Source organism: Coffea arabica, chromosome 2c (genome assembly GCF_036785885.1).
Source record: "Coffea arabica cultivar ET-39 chromosome 2c, Coffea Arabica ET-39 HiFi, whole genome shotgun sequence".
In the NCBI taxonomy this organism is placed as follows: Eukaryota; Viridiplantae; Streptophyta; class Magnoliopsida; order Gentianales; family Rubiaceae; genus Coffea; species Coffea arabica.
Genome location: NC_092312.1, coordinates 68,460,249 through 68,480,678, shown reverse-complemented (window position 1 = coordinate 68,480,678; position 20,430 = coordinate 68,460,249). Strand labels below are relative to the sequence as shown.

Below are 20,430 nucleotides of genomic sequence, written 5' to 3'. Positions count from 1 at the left end.
CTTAACTCGCACGTACTCGTGTTTTTACTTATGGTTCAATAATTTATTATTATCACTTCTAATCACACACTTTTTCTTATCTAAAACTCACTCTTAACTACCAAATTTAGTACACACACCTCACCAAGTGATCACACGGCCAAAATACACGAAAACCTTAATTTATCCGAACTATAAAACTAAGAGTAAAACTCTTAAATCTCTTATTCATTGCAACGATTGAGGGAGTAAATGAGTAGTAAAACTATCATAAAGTAATTGATTCAAAATAAAAGAAAATTTTAAGAAAATATGAGCGAATTTTCTAGTCATCACACTTTGTGCCGAACATCTTTAAATTCTTTGGTGTTTTAACCTTAGCCCAATGACCAGCGCCAGACATTGGGTCGGTCTTCATTAGAAAAATGTGTGAATATGTGATTTTTCGAGTCCAATGAAGCCTGTTACTACTCTGATTAGGATATATCTTCAAGAAACTATAAATAGGGGCTATCTAGGTCGTTTTTAGGGCGGAAAACATTATTCTAACCTAACTTTAACATCTTTTTGTAATTTATTCTTGAGATATCAAGATCAAATGGAGGTGAATCAAGAAGCGCACAAAGAGAAGACTAGGGCAAGTAACTGATAACTTTTCTTACTCTTTTTATTATCTTTGTAGCGACTCTTTGAATTCATAGTTTTAATTTTCAAATCATATTGAACTAAGTTGTTTTTAGGGTTAGGGTTTTTATGAAGGAATTTGATTAATTTTTCTAGTTTAATTTTTGCCTTTAGCTATGATTTATATATCTTGATTTTTAATTACGTGTTTATATTTGGCCACTATAGATATGCTCTTAGAGTTTGAATTGAACTAAGAAGCGATATACAATTGTGCAATAGATAGATAAACATATTTGGCCTAATTACGAGAGTAGTTTAGGATTTGTATGACACACTTATATCACCAGAGTTCTTAAAGGATTTAATTGAATACTTGCGATCTCGAAAGAGACATAGGATTTAATTAGTCACACTTTAGATACATCGAGAAATAATCTAAAATACAATTGTGCGATGCGTTCATGGTTTGTTAAGAAATTAGTTAGATTATTGATTCAAATTCCAGATTAAAACCTGAAATCCTAGACTCGCGTCTATTATTTTCTCACCACTACTCTATATGAATTGATTATTCTTTTATTGCTTAGTCAGAAAATACAACTTCTTGAATTTAAATTTTGTTATTTTGTTAGAACAATTAAAGTAGAAAATTAACTCATCCCTATAGGTTTGACCCTGAAACACACCAAGTAAATTATTACTAATTTACTACGATCAACCTTATGCACTTACAGGAATTTGTCGATCAAGTTTTTGACATCATTGCCATAGATGACACTTAATTTTCTTACTTTAGTTATTATTTGTATATATTATTAATATTTTGTTTGTATTTTCTTTGTTATTTTGTAGGCATCTATCTTCTTGGAGTTCGACAAATCAAGAAATTCAAACAAGTCCGAGATGGCGGTTGATAATAGAAATGATGTTGGACTTCATTTGAGAGACATCTAACGCCCAATAATTGTAGCATCTCTTCATTGTATCCGGCTAAGTGAAGAGGCCAAAAATTATGAGTTGAGGACCATTCACCTCACCATACTTCCATCTTATCATAGTCTTTCTAATGATGATTCTCTCTTCTTCATTCGTAATTCTATTCGGTGTTACAAACTTTTCCTTTACATGAAATTACCAAGGATGATCTTCGAATGAGGTGCTGCCCTTATTATCTCAAGGATCGTGCGAAATCATGGTTGTTAAATTTGCCAGAAGGATTTTTGAGAACATGGGAAGATGTTTATAATATCTTCATGTCAAAGTACTGTTCACCTCAAAAGACACTTGATTTGAGGAATAAGATTTGTACCTTTGCTCAAATGGAAGAGGATGCAATTCATGAAGCCTGGGAACGGTTCAAGCTATTTCTTGCTCAATGCCCTCATCAACAATATCCTTTGGCATTTCAAGTACAATTCTTTATAATGGCTTGACATTTACAACACAAAATATGGTGGAAATTGCAGCTAGAGGATATATTGGAGATAAAACTCCAGAAGAATTGGTTGCAATATATGAGTTGCTCTCTAGTAATTCACAACAAAAGCCAGTTCAGCATAGAGAAGTAGCTGTTCATGAGATGAGTACATTAGTGGAATTGGGCTCACAAGTTGCTGAGCTGAGACTTCAAGTGCAAATATTATCACATTGTATAACCCAACCACAAGACTTATATTCATATGGAGTTTATGGTGTCCAACAAGAGCATGACTCTAGCGCATATAGTTTTAGGTGGAACAATCACCCTAATCTCTCGTGAAAGGATTTAGGAGTTGGATTTGCTAGACCACTAGATTGTTTCAATTACCAACAAGGGCCTCAATGTCAACCTTTACCTACACAAGAAAGAAATTCCAGTATGGAGGAGATGATGCTGCAGTATATGCAAAAAATAGATCAGTTAGCTCAATTGCAGCAGGCATCTATTCATAGCCTTGAGAAGCAAGTAGACCAATTATCTATGACATTGACTCAAAAGAAGCAGAGGGGATTGCACAGTAATACAGAGGTGACTCATATGGAGTCCACTATGGCGTTATCCCTTTATTCGGGAAAGGTGTTGGATGATCCTATTGACGAGCTGAAAAGTATACTCAAGGAGGAAGGTGTAATAGATGACAAAAGAGTCGAGACTCGAGACGAGATATATACTTCGGGCAAAGAGTTTCGAGTTGAAAGTCAATCCATTAAAGTGCCCAAGATTAAAACTTATGTGCCACCCCTTCCCTTCCCTCAGCGATTGAAGAGTCCTTATCAAAGATTTTTAGAGAGATTACAAAAGCTACACGTGGATATTCCAACTGCTAAAAATATTGCAAATATGCCCTCCTATGCTGAATTTTTGAAGGAAATTATACGGAAGAAGAAGAAATTGGAGGCATTTCCAAGAGTTTCACTTATTGAGGAGTGTAGTGCAGTATTTTAAAATAATCTTCCTGTCAAAATAAAGGATCCAGGGAATTTTACTGTGCCATGTTATTTTGAGAATATTTTAATTGAAAGGTGCTTGTATGACCTTGGTTCTAGTGTTAATCTGATACCTTTGTCTTTTTTAGGAAATTAAAGTTTGCTTAGTTTGCACGTACAAGGGTGACTCTATAATTGGTAGATTGTTCAATTCGATATTCTATTGATATTGTAGAGGACATATTTGTAAAAGTTGGTAAATTTTATTTACCTGCAGATTTTCTTGTCTTAGATATTGAGGAAGATATTAGAATGCCTATAATTGTAGGTAGAGGATTCTTAATCACGGGAGGGGCTCTTATTGATGTTCCTGAAAGGAAACTTACGTTAAGAGTGGGTAAAGATGCACAAGAGTTTAAAGTTTTTGAAACTTTGAAGTGTTCCTCATATGATGAGTCTTGTTGTCATCTTGATGTTATTAATATTGTTTCTAATCGAGTATATATTCATGAGTCATTATTTGATCCATTATAAGATGTCATTACTTCAAGTGAGGATGAAGAGTGAAGACCGTAAATGTTTTAAGCATGGAACAAAATCTAGTACTTGCACTCCTGCAGGATCTTCGCAAGTATGCTTATTGTGCGGTACAGAAGTGCGGCATTGCTGTAAAGAAAGGAGCTAAGTTGCTTCCTCAACCATACCTCGGTGACCTTCCAAAGTATAATGTAGAAGCAATGAGACGGGCTAAAACTTTCTATCCTCTTTGAGTTTGTCTAGCCTTGCCCGGTTGAATACATAAAACTTAACACTTATCGGAAGGCAACCCGACTTTCTTTTTAATTTTATTTAATATTTTTCTTGTTTTTGGGATTAATGGTGGTATTTATTTTCTTAGAATTTTATTACTTTCTAGTTTGGATTATTTGGTGGTGTGTTTAACCCCTATTTATTATGTTCACTTGTTCTTTTAGCTCGATAGGATAGGATCCTGAACTTGACTATTGGATGATAATTTGCAACTTCCCTTCCACTCCACTTGGTCAATGGAATTCATTTGTTATTAGGGGAGTTTCACTTTCATCTTTTTTCTTGTTAGTTTTTCTTTAATTTACCCCCAACATTGAGAATAATGTTGTCTTAAGTGTGAGGGAGGAATAAATGGGTGAAGTGAAATTTTTGAATTTTTGAGCTAAAATTTTTCAAATTTTTGTTGATTTTGTGGTACACAATGGCTTATATTTCAAGTATTATTATTATTATTATTAAAGTTTATTTTTATGAATGTGTTAACTATTTAATATTGCTTTGGAGTGCTCTTTTGGTGAATATTAGTATTTTGAGACTGTTTCAAATTTTTGCTAACTTTTCTCAATATTGTAAATATTTTTCTAGTATTTTTCTTGTGAATTTGGCCTGGTTATTAATCTTAGTTCTCTATACTATTAGGGTATGAAGCAGGCTTTTGTGTTCTTATTTGTGCTTATATGCTTATTGTATTAATTGAACTATAGTCCACTGGTTGTCATTGCCTAGTAACTAAGGTCCTATCCTAAAAGTGTTGACTTTTGCATCAAAAAGTGACGATAGTTATGAGTATGTGATTCTTTAATAGTGAAAAGTTGAGTAACCGGATTTCTTCACTTGGGAGATGTTGGAGTTCGCATCAAAAGACTTGAACGGCTAAGAATTAAGTATATTCCCCTCGTTAAAATGTGAAAAAGCTTAAGTGTGGGGGAATTTGAAAAAAAAAAAAGAAAAAACTCGGATTATAATAATTGCCTATGGATCCATGTGGTTATATGTTTGAGATTTTACTTAATAGTTGGGCCATTTGTGAAGAAATGCTTGTCAAATATTTTATACTGCTAATTTAGTTAGCTGGAGTTGAAAGGGTCAATGGTATTAAAACTTAATCGAAAAATTATCTCTTTCATTTTCACTATTAGTACTTGACACTTGCTTAGAATGGTTGTTTTGATAATCATAACCTTGAATATAGCCATTGTTTGTATTTAATAGATTTTGTTCTTGTACTTGAGAACAAGCAAAGACTAAGTGTGGGGGAGTTTGATAGGGTGCAAATTATAGTGCATTCATAGGTATACGTTGTTAGTTAACTATGTTATTTGACCTTTATCTTAAGTAGAAACTACTTAATTTTGCTTTTATATTATTCTAGTAGGTGAAAAGCTTAATTGGAGACAAAGCGGACAAAAAACGTGACGTGAGGAAGCAAGGGAAGACGGAAAAATCAATAGAAAGAGGTTTGACAACATTGACATATTTTAGTATTTTGGTAATAATTTGAGCTATACAAATTGGATTGAGATGATTCTTAATTCAATTTGAAGTTAAGAGAATGCTCTACAACTTTTGTGAAGACACCAAAGTCCAGTTCTCACTTTTTCATAGTCAAAAGTCCAAGTAACTAAAGTACATTTGCGCTGTGATGCTTTTACGACTAGGTCTTAGTATTTTGGGTATATCTCAGCGTCTAGATCTCAAAATGACTTGATTCTTACGGCGTTGCAAATTTTATTTAAAGGGTTATGTTTTGAGCAAAAACTGATTGAGCCTTGCTGATGGTGTTTTTGGGCCTTAAAAGTGATCTACATGCAGATCCGTACCGATCCGCGGATGGATCCATGACCTATGCTGGATATCACCAAGGATTTCGTGCCAAACATCTCCAAATTCTTTAGTGTTTTAAGCTCAGCCCAATGACCAATGCTGGACATTGTGCCAGTCATTAGGCCGGTCTTCATAGGAAAAATGTGCAAAAAAGTAATTTTTCGAGTCCAATAAAACCTATTCCTACCTTGTTTGGGTTATATTTTCAAGAAACTATAAATAGGGGCTATCTAGGTCGTTATAGTTTATTCTTGAGATATTAAGATCAAACGGAGGCGAATAATTGGAGTAAGCAATTGAGAAGTTTTCTTACTCTTTTTTATCTTTGTAGCAACTCTTTGAATTCGTAGTTTTAATTTTCAAATCATGTTGAACTAAATTATTTCTAGGGTTAGAATTTTTATGAAGGAATTTGATTAATTTTTCTTGTTTAATTTCTTGCCTTTTGTTGTGATTTATCTATCTTGATTTTAATTACGTGTTTATACTTGGCCACCATATATATGCTTTTAGAGTTTGTATTGAACTGAGAAGGGATATACAACTGTGTACTAGATAGATAAACATACTTAGCCTAATTACGAGAGTAGGTTAAGATTTATATGAGCACTTATATCATCAAAGCTTTCAAAGGGTTTAATTGAATACTTGTGATTTTGAGAGAGACATAAGATTTAATTTGGCACACTTTAGATGTATCGAGAGATAATTTAAAATACAATTGTGTGATACGTTCATGGTTTGTTAAGAAATTAACTAGATAATTGACTCAAATTATGGATTAAAACCTAAAACCTTAAACTCACATCTATATTTTCTCACCACTACTCTATTTGAATTGATTATTCTTTTATTACTTAGTTAGAAAATACAACTCCTTGAATTTAAAGTTTATTATTTTGTCAGAATAATTAAAATAGAAAATTAGCTCGTCCTTGTGGGTTCGGTCCTGGAATACTCTAGGTAAATTATTACTACGATCGACTTGTACGCTGGCAGGAATTCGTCAATCAACAGAGTTTTAAAATATAAAAGATTATACTGTGAATCACAAATCATCAAATCTGACCAATTGAATGAACTGCTCCTTAGATATCTATGCATATCTATTCCCTCAAATCTACTATCCAATTAGTTCAAACTCAAAACTGATGTTGAAATCTGATGAGAAGACCCAAAAATTTTAGATCTAACATATAAATATGAAGAAATGCTTGGATTTGAGAAAATAAATAACAAAAAATAAACAAAACTCTCATTAGGATAGCCTGAGAGAGAAGAAAACTCTTACTGGGATACCCTAGTAGACACTTTATTAAATAAAAGTAAGAACGAAAGAAGAGGAAGGGTGACCTTGGCTTGAGATCAAGATCTCCCTCCTATGAAGGAAGAAGAGTAGAGAGAAGGTTGAGGGGAGAGAGGGGAGAGAGATGGCAACAAAACTGGTAGGTTATAAATAAAGGATTAGTAGTGATATTTTTCTTAAAATAGTCTAATCTATAAGGTTATGTTGTCGTGTGACTTTCCTCCATTATTTTGAGATATCAATAATATTATGAGTTATTTATTTCTTCCCTTCCACATAAATGTTTTGAATGATTTTTTTATTCCTTGAAATTCTATAACCCTGCATATATCAGTTACTATTATAACCCTAAATTTGGGTTCTACAATTGGTATCAGAGCTAGACCATAAGGAGGTTAGTCTTGCATTTCCGCTATCATAGAGTTAGGATGTAAAGTTGTCGGGAAGTATTTAGTTGATCGAGTTAAACCATGAAATTCATCTTGAAGTTTGTATTGGGTGAAGAATTTGACTATAAGATTGGTTTGAAAATTTTCAGATTGTTACGGGTGTTATGACAAAGATTAGAGAAGAATCCTATCAAATTTGTTGATTGTTACGGGTTGTTCAATTGAAAGATTTGATTAGTTAATTACCAAGAGAAACTAGGAAAACTTGACAGAAGGGAGAGGAAAATTTATTCAAGCATATGAATTGTTAAATAATGATAGAGTTTTATAGAAATTTGATTGATAGTGAAAATTTTGCTAAATTAACTTCTATAAGTACAAATAGATATGCATATTTTAATTAAGTTTTAAAAGTGGAAAATATCTAAAACAATATAATTTGAATGATTTTCTTTGTTGAATTTTTACAAGTGAGTTGCCAAAAAAGGTAAAGGCATGATTATTCATTCAAGTGATGCACAAAACAATGGCAGAAGTATTTACAAAACTTTTGTTCATTGTACTAAAATCCCTTGGAGATTTTGGATGGTTATTTATTAAGTTTTGTAGACTATTGAGAAGAAATATACTTTCAAATTGAAATTTAGTTGTTAGTATTAGGTTGTAAATTTTGAGAATAATAGATTTGTTGACGATATGAATAAATTTAAAATTTTGAATTTGTTAAGCATTCGATTTGCATACCTTGTTTAGAGAAAATGAAATTTTATTTAGTAAAAGAAAAAGAAGATTTTGATTTGATAAATAAAGGAAAAGAAATTATTGTTGGAATTTGTTGGCTTGGACTTTCTTCAAGGTGATGGGAAGATGTTTGATTTCATGGATATGGATTTTATCGAAGTTGAAAAATGTTTTGCTCATAAAGAATTGATCTATAGTGTGAATTTTTTTTAACAATTATGATAGTAGGGTGTCTAAATTATTTGATAGTGATCATTTTAGCAAGAAAGAAATTTATAATTTTGTATTTTTAGGTACTTATATTTGGTGATAAATATTGTGGCTCTGGTGATAAATGGGTCTGCATGAATGACTATTTTGATTGCGAAGAAATTGCTGAGAAATTATTTGCAAAATATAAAGTCGTCCATTACCATGATTAAATATGAAATTTAATTTTAAGGTATTGCATACCGTTTCTACAGCTACAAAATTTTCAATAATGTTGGTTGTTCAAGATGGAGTTGAACTCGTCTTAATGAAGAGTTTAGTTTAAGACAGGCAGTACTGTCAAAATAAATTAAACTTAGAAGTATTTATTTATTTATTTACTAGTTCTATTAGAGTTAGGATTTAGTAGTTGTGTTATTTAGAAGTGTACGGTGATGTAAGTGGTTTCTTATCTAACAAATCTAATAGGTTATAAATAAAGGATTAGTTGTGATATTTTTTTAAGAGGGTCTAAGAGCATCTGTAAGGTTATATTATGATATGACTTTCTTCCATTGTTTTGAAATATAAAAAATATTGTAAGTTATTTATTTCTTCTCTTCCACATAAATAATTTGAGTGATTATTTTATTCCTTCAATTATGTAACCCTACATGCTTCAATTATTATTAGAATCCTAATTTGGATTCGACATATATATTTAGGTAGGAACTTAATAATTTTGGTAACATTTCAATTTTATTACCTTGCAAACATTATTTCTTATTATCTCGCATATATTACATTAAAAAAATCTGACGTTAAGTAATATTGGAATAAAATTTTCGAAATATCTTCAATCCAAACAAAGCATAGTTTAAGAACATAAAAAAGTTAGTGCAAATTAAGTATAGAGTAAGAACATAACATAGAATCGTTTTGTTTTTTTCTTGGCCAACATAGAATCTTACATGAATGTAGACGAATGTATGTGATGCACATTACTCCTACTATACAAATTTGAAGAGAAGAATTCATGAATTGCAGTTCCTATTTTGTTAGGCATTTTGCAAATTGCATATTTTCTCCCTTTTTGCGAAATAATAAAAGAATGACAGTGTATCTTCCAGCTACCACTTTTGTTGCTATTTGTTAAAATATATGTTTTGTATTAAACTTCTTTGAAAAACTCACCACCCTCTTTTTTCTGTCCAACTTACTTGAGGAGTTTCTTTTATCTTACTAATCTGAGTGTGTTTGGATAGGAGATTATTTTATTTTTTAATTTGAACTATTATTTAAAATAATTATTATGACACTTTTTTGTAATATGATATATAGTATTGCTATATTAAGCGAAACATCAACCCTTAATTCCGTAGCGAATCGTATGGATCCTAAGATTAACTTTATCCGTGAAAGAGAAGAAAAATAGGGAGCCATTATAAAGTGGGACAATTTCCTTTTTATCTTTATCACTAAATTTATTTAGTCATATATTTTATATCTTTTTCTATGATATATATGAGATAAAAAATAGTTAAGAATATAAAAAGATTGTGAAAAAATATGTTTGTGTAACCAAGATTCTAGACGCAACCATGCGACTAAGCGTGTTTTAAACTTTAAAGCGCTCCCCGCCGCCAGTGGCTAGCAATGGGCCAAATGGAGATGCTTAGAGGTTGTGAGCAAGTCGCTCGAAAACTGAAAAGGCCCATTTTCATAATTGTCATTTAGTCGCGGTTGTCTTCGGTGTCAAACTCCACGCCTTTGATTGGTAAAAAGTAGTACTAAAAACTATCGGTGCAACTCCTATTGCTTGTTGCTAATCTAGTACAGCCAACAACAATATAACGGTGATGTCATCAAACACTATGCTTACTTCAGAGCTCTAACATTGTTGGAGAAATATTGGAGCAAATAAAAATATTCTAAAAACTAACTTGATATAATTTACAGAAGTATAAGAAGATATCACTTCTTTTGCTAATAGCTATTCATTATAATTGTGATTATCTTGAACATAATATTTGTAAGTTACTTTTATGAATTTACGATACGATGTAAAATTAGTAGGAATAAAATTGATATAATTTGGCCTAACAATGGCTTGTACCTCACCAAGGAACCAAAATTAGGGAGATAAAAATTTTCTTACTAGTAATTATGCGTATCAGAAATATATCCAATTTAAGAAAAATTAGAAGTTTTGGTATCTAATTTCTCAATCTTGTCCATGTCAAGTGAAAACAAAGTGAAAAGATTTGTTCCCTTCAACAATAAATTTAGAATTTAACTTTTTTTTTCCTTCTTTTTTTTTTTCCTTTTGATCACATAGATCATGTCCACTGTGTATCAAGGTGAAGAGCTCAATTTGTGTACTTACAATTTGAAGATGCTCAAAAATCCAAGGGAACTTGAACAAGTTCTAAACTAGAACCAAATAAATTTCAGCGAGACTAAATACTTCCCTTGAGGGAAATATGATTCACCATTCTAACTACTTTAGTTCTTCTCAATCAAATTATCAGACTACATCATATGTGACACCTTACTACGACAAAAAATCAGAATTTCTCCATGATGATTTCGCGCATGAAATCTTCAGGTGCTGCAAAAATGTAGTGCAAAAATGTTAACATCACATATAATATAAAAGAAAAAGGGATCAAGAGAAGTAACGGAGAACAGTTGAACAGATTTTGGTTCAGTGAATAATTTGTTCTAGCTAAGTGGACTTCACATATTTATCTTTTCAAGTTTCATGAAATCTAGCAGAGAGAGCTTGAACCTGCTTAAATCGATGCTCACAAATTTCAAAAAGATGTTTTATGCTAATAATTCGCGATGGATTCCATGTCGTGATGCCCAGAAAAATATGCGATTCAATCAAAACTAAAAAGGTAGATGTTTCAAAGTTGAGGTTCATCAGGCTGCTAGACTTTGTGAATGTCATCCAGGTGAAGGAGACAAATTTGTACCTTTGCCACCAGTGAAAAGATTGCACTGGCCAATGGCTTGTCGCAAGAACATTTCAACTCCACTAACAATTATGGCTCCTGCAGCCTCAGCATCCTTTAGTAATCTGGTTTTCCTAGGGTTGTACACAGCATCAAAGACAACCCTGTATTCCTTCAAGGTTCTCTACAAAAAGAAACAAAGCGTTAGCTACCATTTGATGAAATGAAACAAGAAATCTTCGGTGTAGACTAAAAACCTCAGGAACAGGGATTCTGTCTGCTGTTTTTGGATGCATTCCTAGAGGGGTTGCATTTGCGAGGATTGCACCGTTCTCAGGCTGGAAACTACTTAAATCCTCAAATGGATATGCTTCACCGGACACATCATTCGCTAATGATTTTGCTCTTCCTGTTAAAGAGTACATGTACAGACATGTGAGGTTAGTGTACAGCATTATAGCAGGTCAGATGATCAGAATTTGTGGAGTGATTCATGGTGACCAAAACTGTAACAAGTGTGAAACTAATTAAGTGAAGTTTAGTCCTAGATGCTTTTTTTTTCCTCAATGGTATCAATGCAAAATGTGTCATGTTGGTTAACACAACGAGCTGCAGGCGATCAATCCAGAAACATCAGCTCGGAAACATAAAGATGTTAAAATTGAGAAACAAAATTTACATACCAAGATCGATATCAAAAACAACCACCCTTGCTCCCCTGCTCTTAGCACCAAATGCTAGTGCTCTTCCTGCACCTCCAGCACCCACCAGCACGAATAATCTACCATTGAGTGGTGAAGAGAGTGCCTCACCATTTATGATTCCCCTTACTGCAAAGATGACACAATCTAATTACTCATCAGATATTTATGAACTAGTTGAAGCTTAGGCTAGCTAACAAAAAATGTGACATGATGGCTAAATGGATAAAAAACTACACAGCTAATGGAAAAGTTTGAGTTATAAAGCGTCATACTGCCCAAAGCATCCTCAATTGCAGTTATAGAAGCCTCGCAATCTGTATTATAACCTATCAGCTTCCCATCTTTAGGCCTCCTTACAATGGTATTAACAGCACCTATAGACTGATGAAGAATGCATGAATTAAATCATGGAGAATAGCAAGAAACGCCGTATGTTAGGAAATGCAGCCAGGACAAAATTCCACATATAAAGAAACATCTGTGGTGAAAGTATACTCTGAGATAACTTGGCTAAAATAAGTCTGATAGCATATAACTGCTTCTAGTACTAATACATGTAGGATCAACATACGATAACGAAAAAGACCCAAAGTTATTTCCTTTTGATCCTTCACCATTTCCTTAATAAAAATCAGTGATGTGCCTTTACTAGCTGTACTTACAGGCAGAAAAAGAATATGATGATATTTTTGGGTTGGAACTCAGCAATAATACCATTCCATTCAAAGTATACAATGTCTCAGATATACACCTTTTTTTGATTATGTACAGCATTTACTTCTTTTTCCCCTTTCACTTAATGGCAACAAGATACTAAAACATACGTAGTGCTGAATGTTCACTGAAGTGTTAAAAACAGCAAAAGTTAGCACATCATGCAGTATATGCGCCCACCTGAGCAAGTGGATGGACTTCATCACAAAAATCCAGCACTGCCTCCTTGTACGGGATCCCAACACTACATTAAAGTATGATTTTTTAGAGTAAATGTAAGAATTCATTTATAGTAGAATTGGAAAATTAACACCAGCAAGTGTGTTTCAGGCATAAAGTGGGCAGTTATCATTTAGTGGGTGTACTGATCATGTTTGCACAAGAAAGCCAAGTTTTACTGACAGGAGGATCAAGGGAGAGGAGAATCCGTTCTAACTTCTAAGCTAGTCATCTGATTTAAAAAACATGTCATCTTTGGCATGTTTGAGTTTTGGACAAACTACTATTCAACAAAATAGGTTTGAACTTTATCCCACTTCATTAAGAAGGTGAAACCTCAAGTACAACATACCTGAAACCAGCAAAATCAGGACCTGAGTATATGTAAAAAAACTCCTTGAGATCATCCACAAGCATTGGGACATAAACTCCATTGTAACCTACATGTCTGAATGTAGGATTATGTAAAAGGGGGCCTTTACTATGACTAACTGGTTTTGAAACGAGCCCAAAAACTTTAGTATCTGCATCTATACACTCAACTTCGTATGCTTCTCTAAGACTACTCAGAGTGGGAAGGCCAGGCACCATCTTTCCTTCAATAGATCCATATACTAAACACCCACCAAACTTTGGCCCCAGTATCTGACTTATAAGACCTCTTTCTCCTGTGGAGTATGCAATGAGTGGAACCTGCATTTTAAGAGTCATAAGCCTTGTTAAGTAAAATCATTATCTGCATATTTGTGTTATCACATTTCATTCTTAATAGTTAGTGATTAAAACAAATGAAGTCTTCTTTTTTACGTATGGTCTAATATTATGGACCTCTATTTTTTGACTTGATTCATATAGCCAACTTCTGCACAGACCATAAGTGCCAAACCAAAAGAACAAGTTTGTGTTCACCATCTAGTAGAGTGGTCCAAGTTATTTTCTAATAAATTCTGTATAATAGGGAAACCAGATGGCATCATACTTGCCCTTTCTTCATCTTACATGTTCAACATTTGACTTTGGGATTCAGCCCATCACAATGATCTAATATGTCTATTATATCTCCCATGTAAATGACAGAGGTCAAACACTATTTTTCCCCATGAAGACAGTATCTCCTGTGGATAGGGCGGGATAAGTTCAACTTCTTCTGACGTTATATTACCTGGCAGTGGGGAAGTAGATGAAAAATTTTAGCTGTATCAGTAATAGTATCCGCATCAAGAACGAGTTTGATGATATCTGCCCCAGTTGATTGAAGTCTAGCAACAAGCTCGCTGAGCTCTTCTTTTGAAGAGTTCACAGCATTAATATATGAAGATACAATCGTCTTACTTCTACTAGATTGATGGAATTTTCCTTCTCTTATGAGATCAGAGGCAACCTGAAGAAAAGAACAAAAGTCAAGTTAATCATTAATAGCTTATGGAATTAGAAAAATATATTCAAAAAAAAATATATAGCACTGAATATCTATCAAACTCCTGAACTGCAGGACAATATTGTGAATACTCAAATTAAGTGTAAGAGATGGAAAGGTTGACTTCAAAGTCTGTCTGTTGAAGAGAAATAGTAAAAGAACAGTAAAAGAAAGTGAAAATGGTTAATGTTCCTGAAAAAAGTATCATTAATGACATCCAAGGTAGAACTTCAGGTTCATCCAGATTGAAGCCTGCGTCATGTTACAATCCCATTAATCCTGAAATTCCTGTTGACAACTTAGCATGGTTTTGAACATCACATGGCTGACAAATGGATTCTATAGCACGAGTATAGCTGCAAGAATTGAGCCTTGGAGGTAAATTAAAAAAAAAACCATCAGTGTGGTCTGCCAATTGCGGTCATGGTACCTGTGGAACCTTTAGTAGTAAAATAAAGAATTTTAGGAGTATTTGGTGATTGTATGCTTGCAGGTTTTAAGTGCCACCACTAAACATTACCTGAGACAACAGCTAATGAGTTACAAAAACATCAAAATCTGCAAGCCACATAATTTAAGCAAGTTACATAGTTGTATTGCTTAGGCTTAACTCCTGTGCAGATATGATTAGGCAATCAAAATATGACCTTGTATCAATCATTTATGACTCATAGATAGTGGTTCATAACGGGACTAACCAATGACCATCGCACCATAGTTGCCTTTTTTGTTTCAGTTTCCACAGGATAGTACCATAGGGAATTCAACCACAAATTTTATTTCGTTGGCATTGCTTTGTTAAACCAAGCTACGACCTTAGAAACAACAATACAAGCTGTAGACAAGAGGTACTGACAATCACTTCAGCAGTTGTTTTAGTCTTTAACAGGCAAATGCTGATACTCATGTCTAGTTCTTGTACCTCATTTGCAGCACCCTATAATTAGTTTCTTTGGCAAATTCTAATAATTGCGTAAACTTTTGATACACGGGTGCAGGGTCTTTAAGTGAACCATGATGCTGAAAATCAGAAGATATGAACTTCAAGAGTTTGATACAGAAGGGCATCAATGAAGCAAATACTACATTTTAGACATCAAGTCAACAACCTTCTACAGAATTCAAAATTTATTAAGGCATGAAATCCTAAATTTTCTCTAAGTAATTATTGGAACCGTCTGAGGGTTTTGTGTCTTATCCCAGATCACAATGCTGTGCAAATGTTTACGAAAGGGAGGTGGATAGATTGCTTCTCAGACAAATTGAAAGCTAACTTATTAGTTCAAGGTAGCCACAGGCCGAGTAGAAGTGTCAGCCATTGTACTATAAGAAACAAAAACACCTGATTGATTTCGGATTCGCATTCCAACTTCCAAGCATTTTCCACGCAATTAGGATGATTCAAAATTTCAACTTTATAGTCAAATCCACCACAGGAATAGATGATATGTTCAGCTATAGTGATAGCCTATGTTACTCGGACTAGGGTACAGGAGTCCCGTGGACATAGCTACTCCAGTGCAAAACGAAGAGTGTGTCACAGGTACGGTAGGGGTAAAACGAAGAGTCGAAGTAGCATGGATGACAATTGTCATTTGCGACCTCTAATTGTTACTGCAGTTATTTGAAAAATATGCATTTCATTTCTGAAGTTCTAAAATCTAGGATTGTCTGAAGAATGCAATGATTTTAAATCTGCAGATGATGCGACTTTCCTGGAAATCAAAGCCACATAATGTAACCTCTAAGAAGTTCGGAATCAATACTGGTGTTATGTTTGTGAAATGATCACCTTGAGTTCATACTCGATGTAATTGCTTCCCAATTCTTTAGCTAGTTGAAGTGTGTCCAACCGTGTTTTGTACTCAGCATCACACTGACCACCTTCAGACGTTGCTCTGCAGTTATGAATGATAATAGAAGCCAACGGAAGTTAAATCATAATCTTCATTAGAAACAGCAAAGGCTTATGCTTGATTATTTATGAATAAACCGATTAGGTAAAGTTAGTGCAACTGAAAACATGATTCTGTTCATCCTGTCAGCTAGGTCCATGATTATGTAATTTCTTTAGCATTATGATTCTTTTTTCACTTTTAGATTCTTTTACAATGTATACCTGCACATATTTCATCATAATTAACAAGAAATTTCCATTCTAATGTTCTTTAGTGTCCAAAATTTTCAATGCACGCTAATATAGTCCAATAAATTCCTCGTAGAATCAAAAGTGGACAAGGTCACCCTGTACAACAACAGTCATATCTAATCTTACAATGAACTCATAACATCTAACCAAAATGCATACCCTATTTCTCCCTTGACCCCCTCCTACCGACTCAATCTTCCTTTTTTTTTTTTTTTTTTTCTATCGACTCATATAGTTTCTAATTTATATTACTTCTATTCTATACTAAAGGAGAGGGGTGGACCAAATGGACTAATCGAACTAAGAAATTTAGATCAATCTTACATGGTCAAGGTATACCACTCCCACCGATTCAACCGAGCTAAGAAATTTTGATCGATCTTTCATGGTCAAGGTACACCAATTAGCAATGCCACCAGACATTAGTTTGGACATGTTCAATTATTTTTATCTCATTTTGCAGTAAATTCTTGTTACTAATCAAAACAGATGAGGTGGATATTAAGTACCAATGGCATTATGCCACCTAAGCATTAAAGTTGGGTAAACTATTGTCCTTGGCCCTTGGCCTAAAGTGCAGCCAAGACTTTTCCCTATCTACAGCATATTCCCACCTACCACCTACGGCTGTGGATGATAGTCTGCTCAGTCAGCGTGATGTGTCCAAAGCCACCTGCGGGACCCCTGGCTTGAGTCCACGGCAAATGGGAGGTCAGGTCACCTGTGCCACCAAATTCGGTATTGGATACACATCCACTGAGAAAGAGCCCTCGTCCTTGAACGGATACGTTTTTAAGCAGAACTCTTTTTGGGAAATAATCAAACAATCGCCGTCACTTTTATGTCTGTCAAAACTCGAACTTTCATTTTCAAGAGGCTGGAACCAATTTGCAGCAACAAGCAAAATACAACTCTACCACTGAGTCCGTCCACAAAATCTTACATCTACTAGATCAAAACTTCTTCCAGACAGAATAATCCCCAGAATAGAATAATTCCACCACCATTTATGTCAAGATTTGGAGTGGGACTCGTAAAAATTAACTGCTATGTTTTGTAAGAAATGTCCTTTATTTTTCCTTAGGGAAAATTAACACTTCTTAGACTTCATATAATGCAAAAGTACCGAAGGAGTGTCTGGAGTTTAGTTTTTGAGGAGTGCTAATAATATCATTTTCCTTTCCTTATTATTAACCTAAGCAACTCGTGTCAGAAAGGGAAGGACGGAGTTTGGTAACTTACCTAAAAACGGTGATGACTGGCAAAGGCTTGTTTCTCAATAGGATTTGAAGGTCTGTCTGAGGCTGGAAACCCTTTATGCAATCAAGCCTAATCTCAACAACATCAGCACCTTCTGCCTTTGCCTTTCGCATATCCTTTAGCATTTGCTCCACTGATTCAGCCATCAATGGAGCACAAACCATTGTTGAATTTTTCAAGTATCCAAGACTACCCATTTGGATAAAATAATCAAAGAACCAGAAAGAATCTTGGAATCAATTCAATATCTCCAGAAACAATGAATTCAAGAAATACAAAAAGAGTGTGTTTTAAGCTAGAACAGAGTAATGTGGGATTGGAGTCCTATTTGGATATCATCACCAAGAAAACAGAGCAATTTCAAAAATGTATTGCTGATGAGGATGGAGTATTAAATGCTATATATATAGAGAGAGAGAGATGCATGCACTTGTGGGGGTGGTTGTGGTGAGGCCACAAGTTGAAATGAGATGAAAGAAATACGAATGCAAGTTTTCGTCTGGAACTGAATTCAAGAAAAGACTTCCTCAGATGAATAAAAAACTTGAAGCCAACTACCTTGGAAAAATGTAGGATCCAAGCTAAGTATGGGAAAGGAATCAAGGATGATGAAGCATTGACTAGACATATCATGAGTACTGCTCTAAATAAGAAAGAGAAGCAGATAAAAGAGAGAAAATGGGGTGGGGGTTATGGGTGGGTTCCTTTCATGTGACTCCCAGCACCTCCCCCAGATGAAGAAAATTTGCCAAATCCAAGCAACTCAACAACCCCTTGTGCTTTGAAGGGAAAAGCATTTGAAATCACCATTTTGGTTTTCATTAGCGGAAAGGGTTGGTAGTTAAGGGCGTTGAGGCCAGAAACTTGGAGATAAGCATGGCAAGAAATGGATTTAGTGTTAATTATGATAACGTTAGCCTACAGTTTATGAAATGTCACTCTCTTTTGTATGTGTGTGTACACACATATACACACACACATATATACATACATACATAGACACACAAAACAAGAGAATATAATGTAACTCAGTGGTTTATTTATTTCAATAGTTGTCGCAATTGTCTTATTCTTAACTTTGTTTTGGAAGGGATCCGGCCAGACTCTTAGGGGAAAAAAGGATAGAAAGAAACGAACAAATTTTATATTAGCACTCTTATATATAAATATAAAAAAATATATTATATGGATTAATCTTTCCTACACTGACAGTGTATACACCATCACCTTCAAATTCAAATTTTAAATAGTTGTCATTCATCCAACGTTTGATTCATGACATGTGTGCAAAAATTAAATTTCAAATTTAAATTTTAAATAGTTGTCATTCACCCAACGCTAATCGTGTATACACTATCAGTATATATAAGATTTACTCTATATTATATATATATATCATATGTGCAAAATAAAACTTAAATTCAAATTCAAATTAAGTGACAAACATTAAACAATGATATTATATACACTGACAATTTATACAAAATTAATTCAAAAAAATAGAGAGAGTCAAATTTTACCTCAAACCTAGAATGGTGCACCTTTTGTGTTTTCTTGATTTAACTTACACGATGGAAATTTGCATTAAACGTCTTAAATGTTCTCCTCCACTGGCTAATTAAACTAACTTGGTTGGTTATCATCCAATGGTTGAAATATGAGTTCATTGTCACACCGCCTTGTTATCTTATTTTGCTTGGTTCTACCCTTTCTTTTGTTATATTAAAAAACAAAAAAGAAAATTATTGAGCAAGAATAGTAATTTTACAAAGAGATAATAAATTTTTTTCTCCTTCATTTGGATGGTTATTATGAGAGTTATTTTGTTTGCCGTGATATTTTTATGAAATGTTTATGTGAGATGACAACGTAATTAAAAATATTTGGAAAACACACACCAATTATATGCGAATGTTGACTAAAATCTTAACACTAAAACTTTAGCCGAACAGTAAGAGAATCTAAACTAATGACTAGGCAAACTAGCGAGGAAAAGTCTATGTAGTGCGTTTACAAAAAAAAAAAAAAAAATTTTTTAAGTACTAAAAGTACTTCTAAGTTGTTTGTTAATTAATTTCCCGTAACTTAAGAAGCCTAGCTTTTGGTTTCAATCACACTTCTCCGAAAAGCCAAAATTTGGCGCTTCTTGAATTACTCTTACGTTAATCAAATGTTTTAGATTTAAAATTTGATATTTTTATCCTACATTAGTAGAATGCTTTATTCAACACTCCTGGAATGCTTATAAATACGATTGTTCAATAAGTAGGAGCAACGTTTCCACATGATGAGTTCCCTTCCTGATAACACAGCGATGCAATTGTGTCATTCTTAATTCTTTATTTGTAAGTCTAAATGGTGTAGGAAAATAAATAAGTTCTCTTTTTTTTTTTTTAAGTTGAATACTTGATTTATGTTTGTCAGTGTTATTTGTATTTGTCGTAACTCTAATTTTCTCAACTTAAAAAAGTTTGCAGCTAGAAAATTTTTAATAATTTGTTTCCTTTAATATAAATGTACAATAATCGTTACTTTAAGTCATTATCAAAAAATATATAAGTGGAATTTGAACATGAAATAGTGGTAATAGAATAATTTGTATGTAATACTCCTTTGGCATAAATTTTAGGGCTATGTTTGTCAATACACAAATTTTCCCAATTTTGCATTTCGCATTAGCTTTTTATTTTTGAAATGTTTTAGCATATGTAAAATTCTTGTTTTTGGTTGTGATCG

At 33.5% G+C, this 20,430-nt stretch overlaps 1 protein-coding gene and 1 non-coding gene across 2 annotated transcripts; both read right to left on the bottom strand.

Moving 5' to 3' along the window:
• Nucleotides 1-1,892: 1,892 nt before the first annotated feature.
• Nucleotides 1,893-1,999, bottom strand: LOC113728363 (small nucleolar RNA R71). The gene has a single exon (XR_003458086.1). It is a non-coding gene; the product is annotated as a small nucleolar RNA R71 (small nucleolar RNA).
• Nucleotides 2,000-10,515: 8,516 nt separating this feature from the next.
• On the bottom strand, nucleotides 10,516-18,570 carry LOC113727541 (bifunctional 3-dehydroquinate dehydratase/shikimate dehydrogenase, chloroplastic). The gene is made up of 10 exons (XM_027251764.2): nucleotides 17,677-18,570; nucleotides 16,078-16,183; nucleotides 14,031-14,249; nucleotides 13,221-13,561; nucleotides 12,830-12,893; nucleotides 12,208-12,316; nucleotides 11,915-12,061; nucleotides 11,489-11,640; nucleotides 11,253-11,415; nucleotides 10,516-10,882 (listed from the first exon to the last, which is right to left on the bottom strand). The coding sequence occupies exons 1-10, from the start codon at nucleotides 17,889-17,891 to the stop codon at nucleotides 10,839-10,841; spliced, it is 1,560 nt and encodes a 519-aa protein (XP_027107565.1). The 5' UTR covers nucleotides 17,892-18,570; the 3' UTR covers nucleotides 10,516-10,838.
• Nucleotides 18,571-20,430: the final 1,860 nt, after the last annotated feature.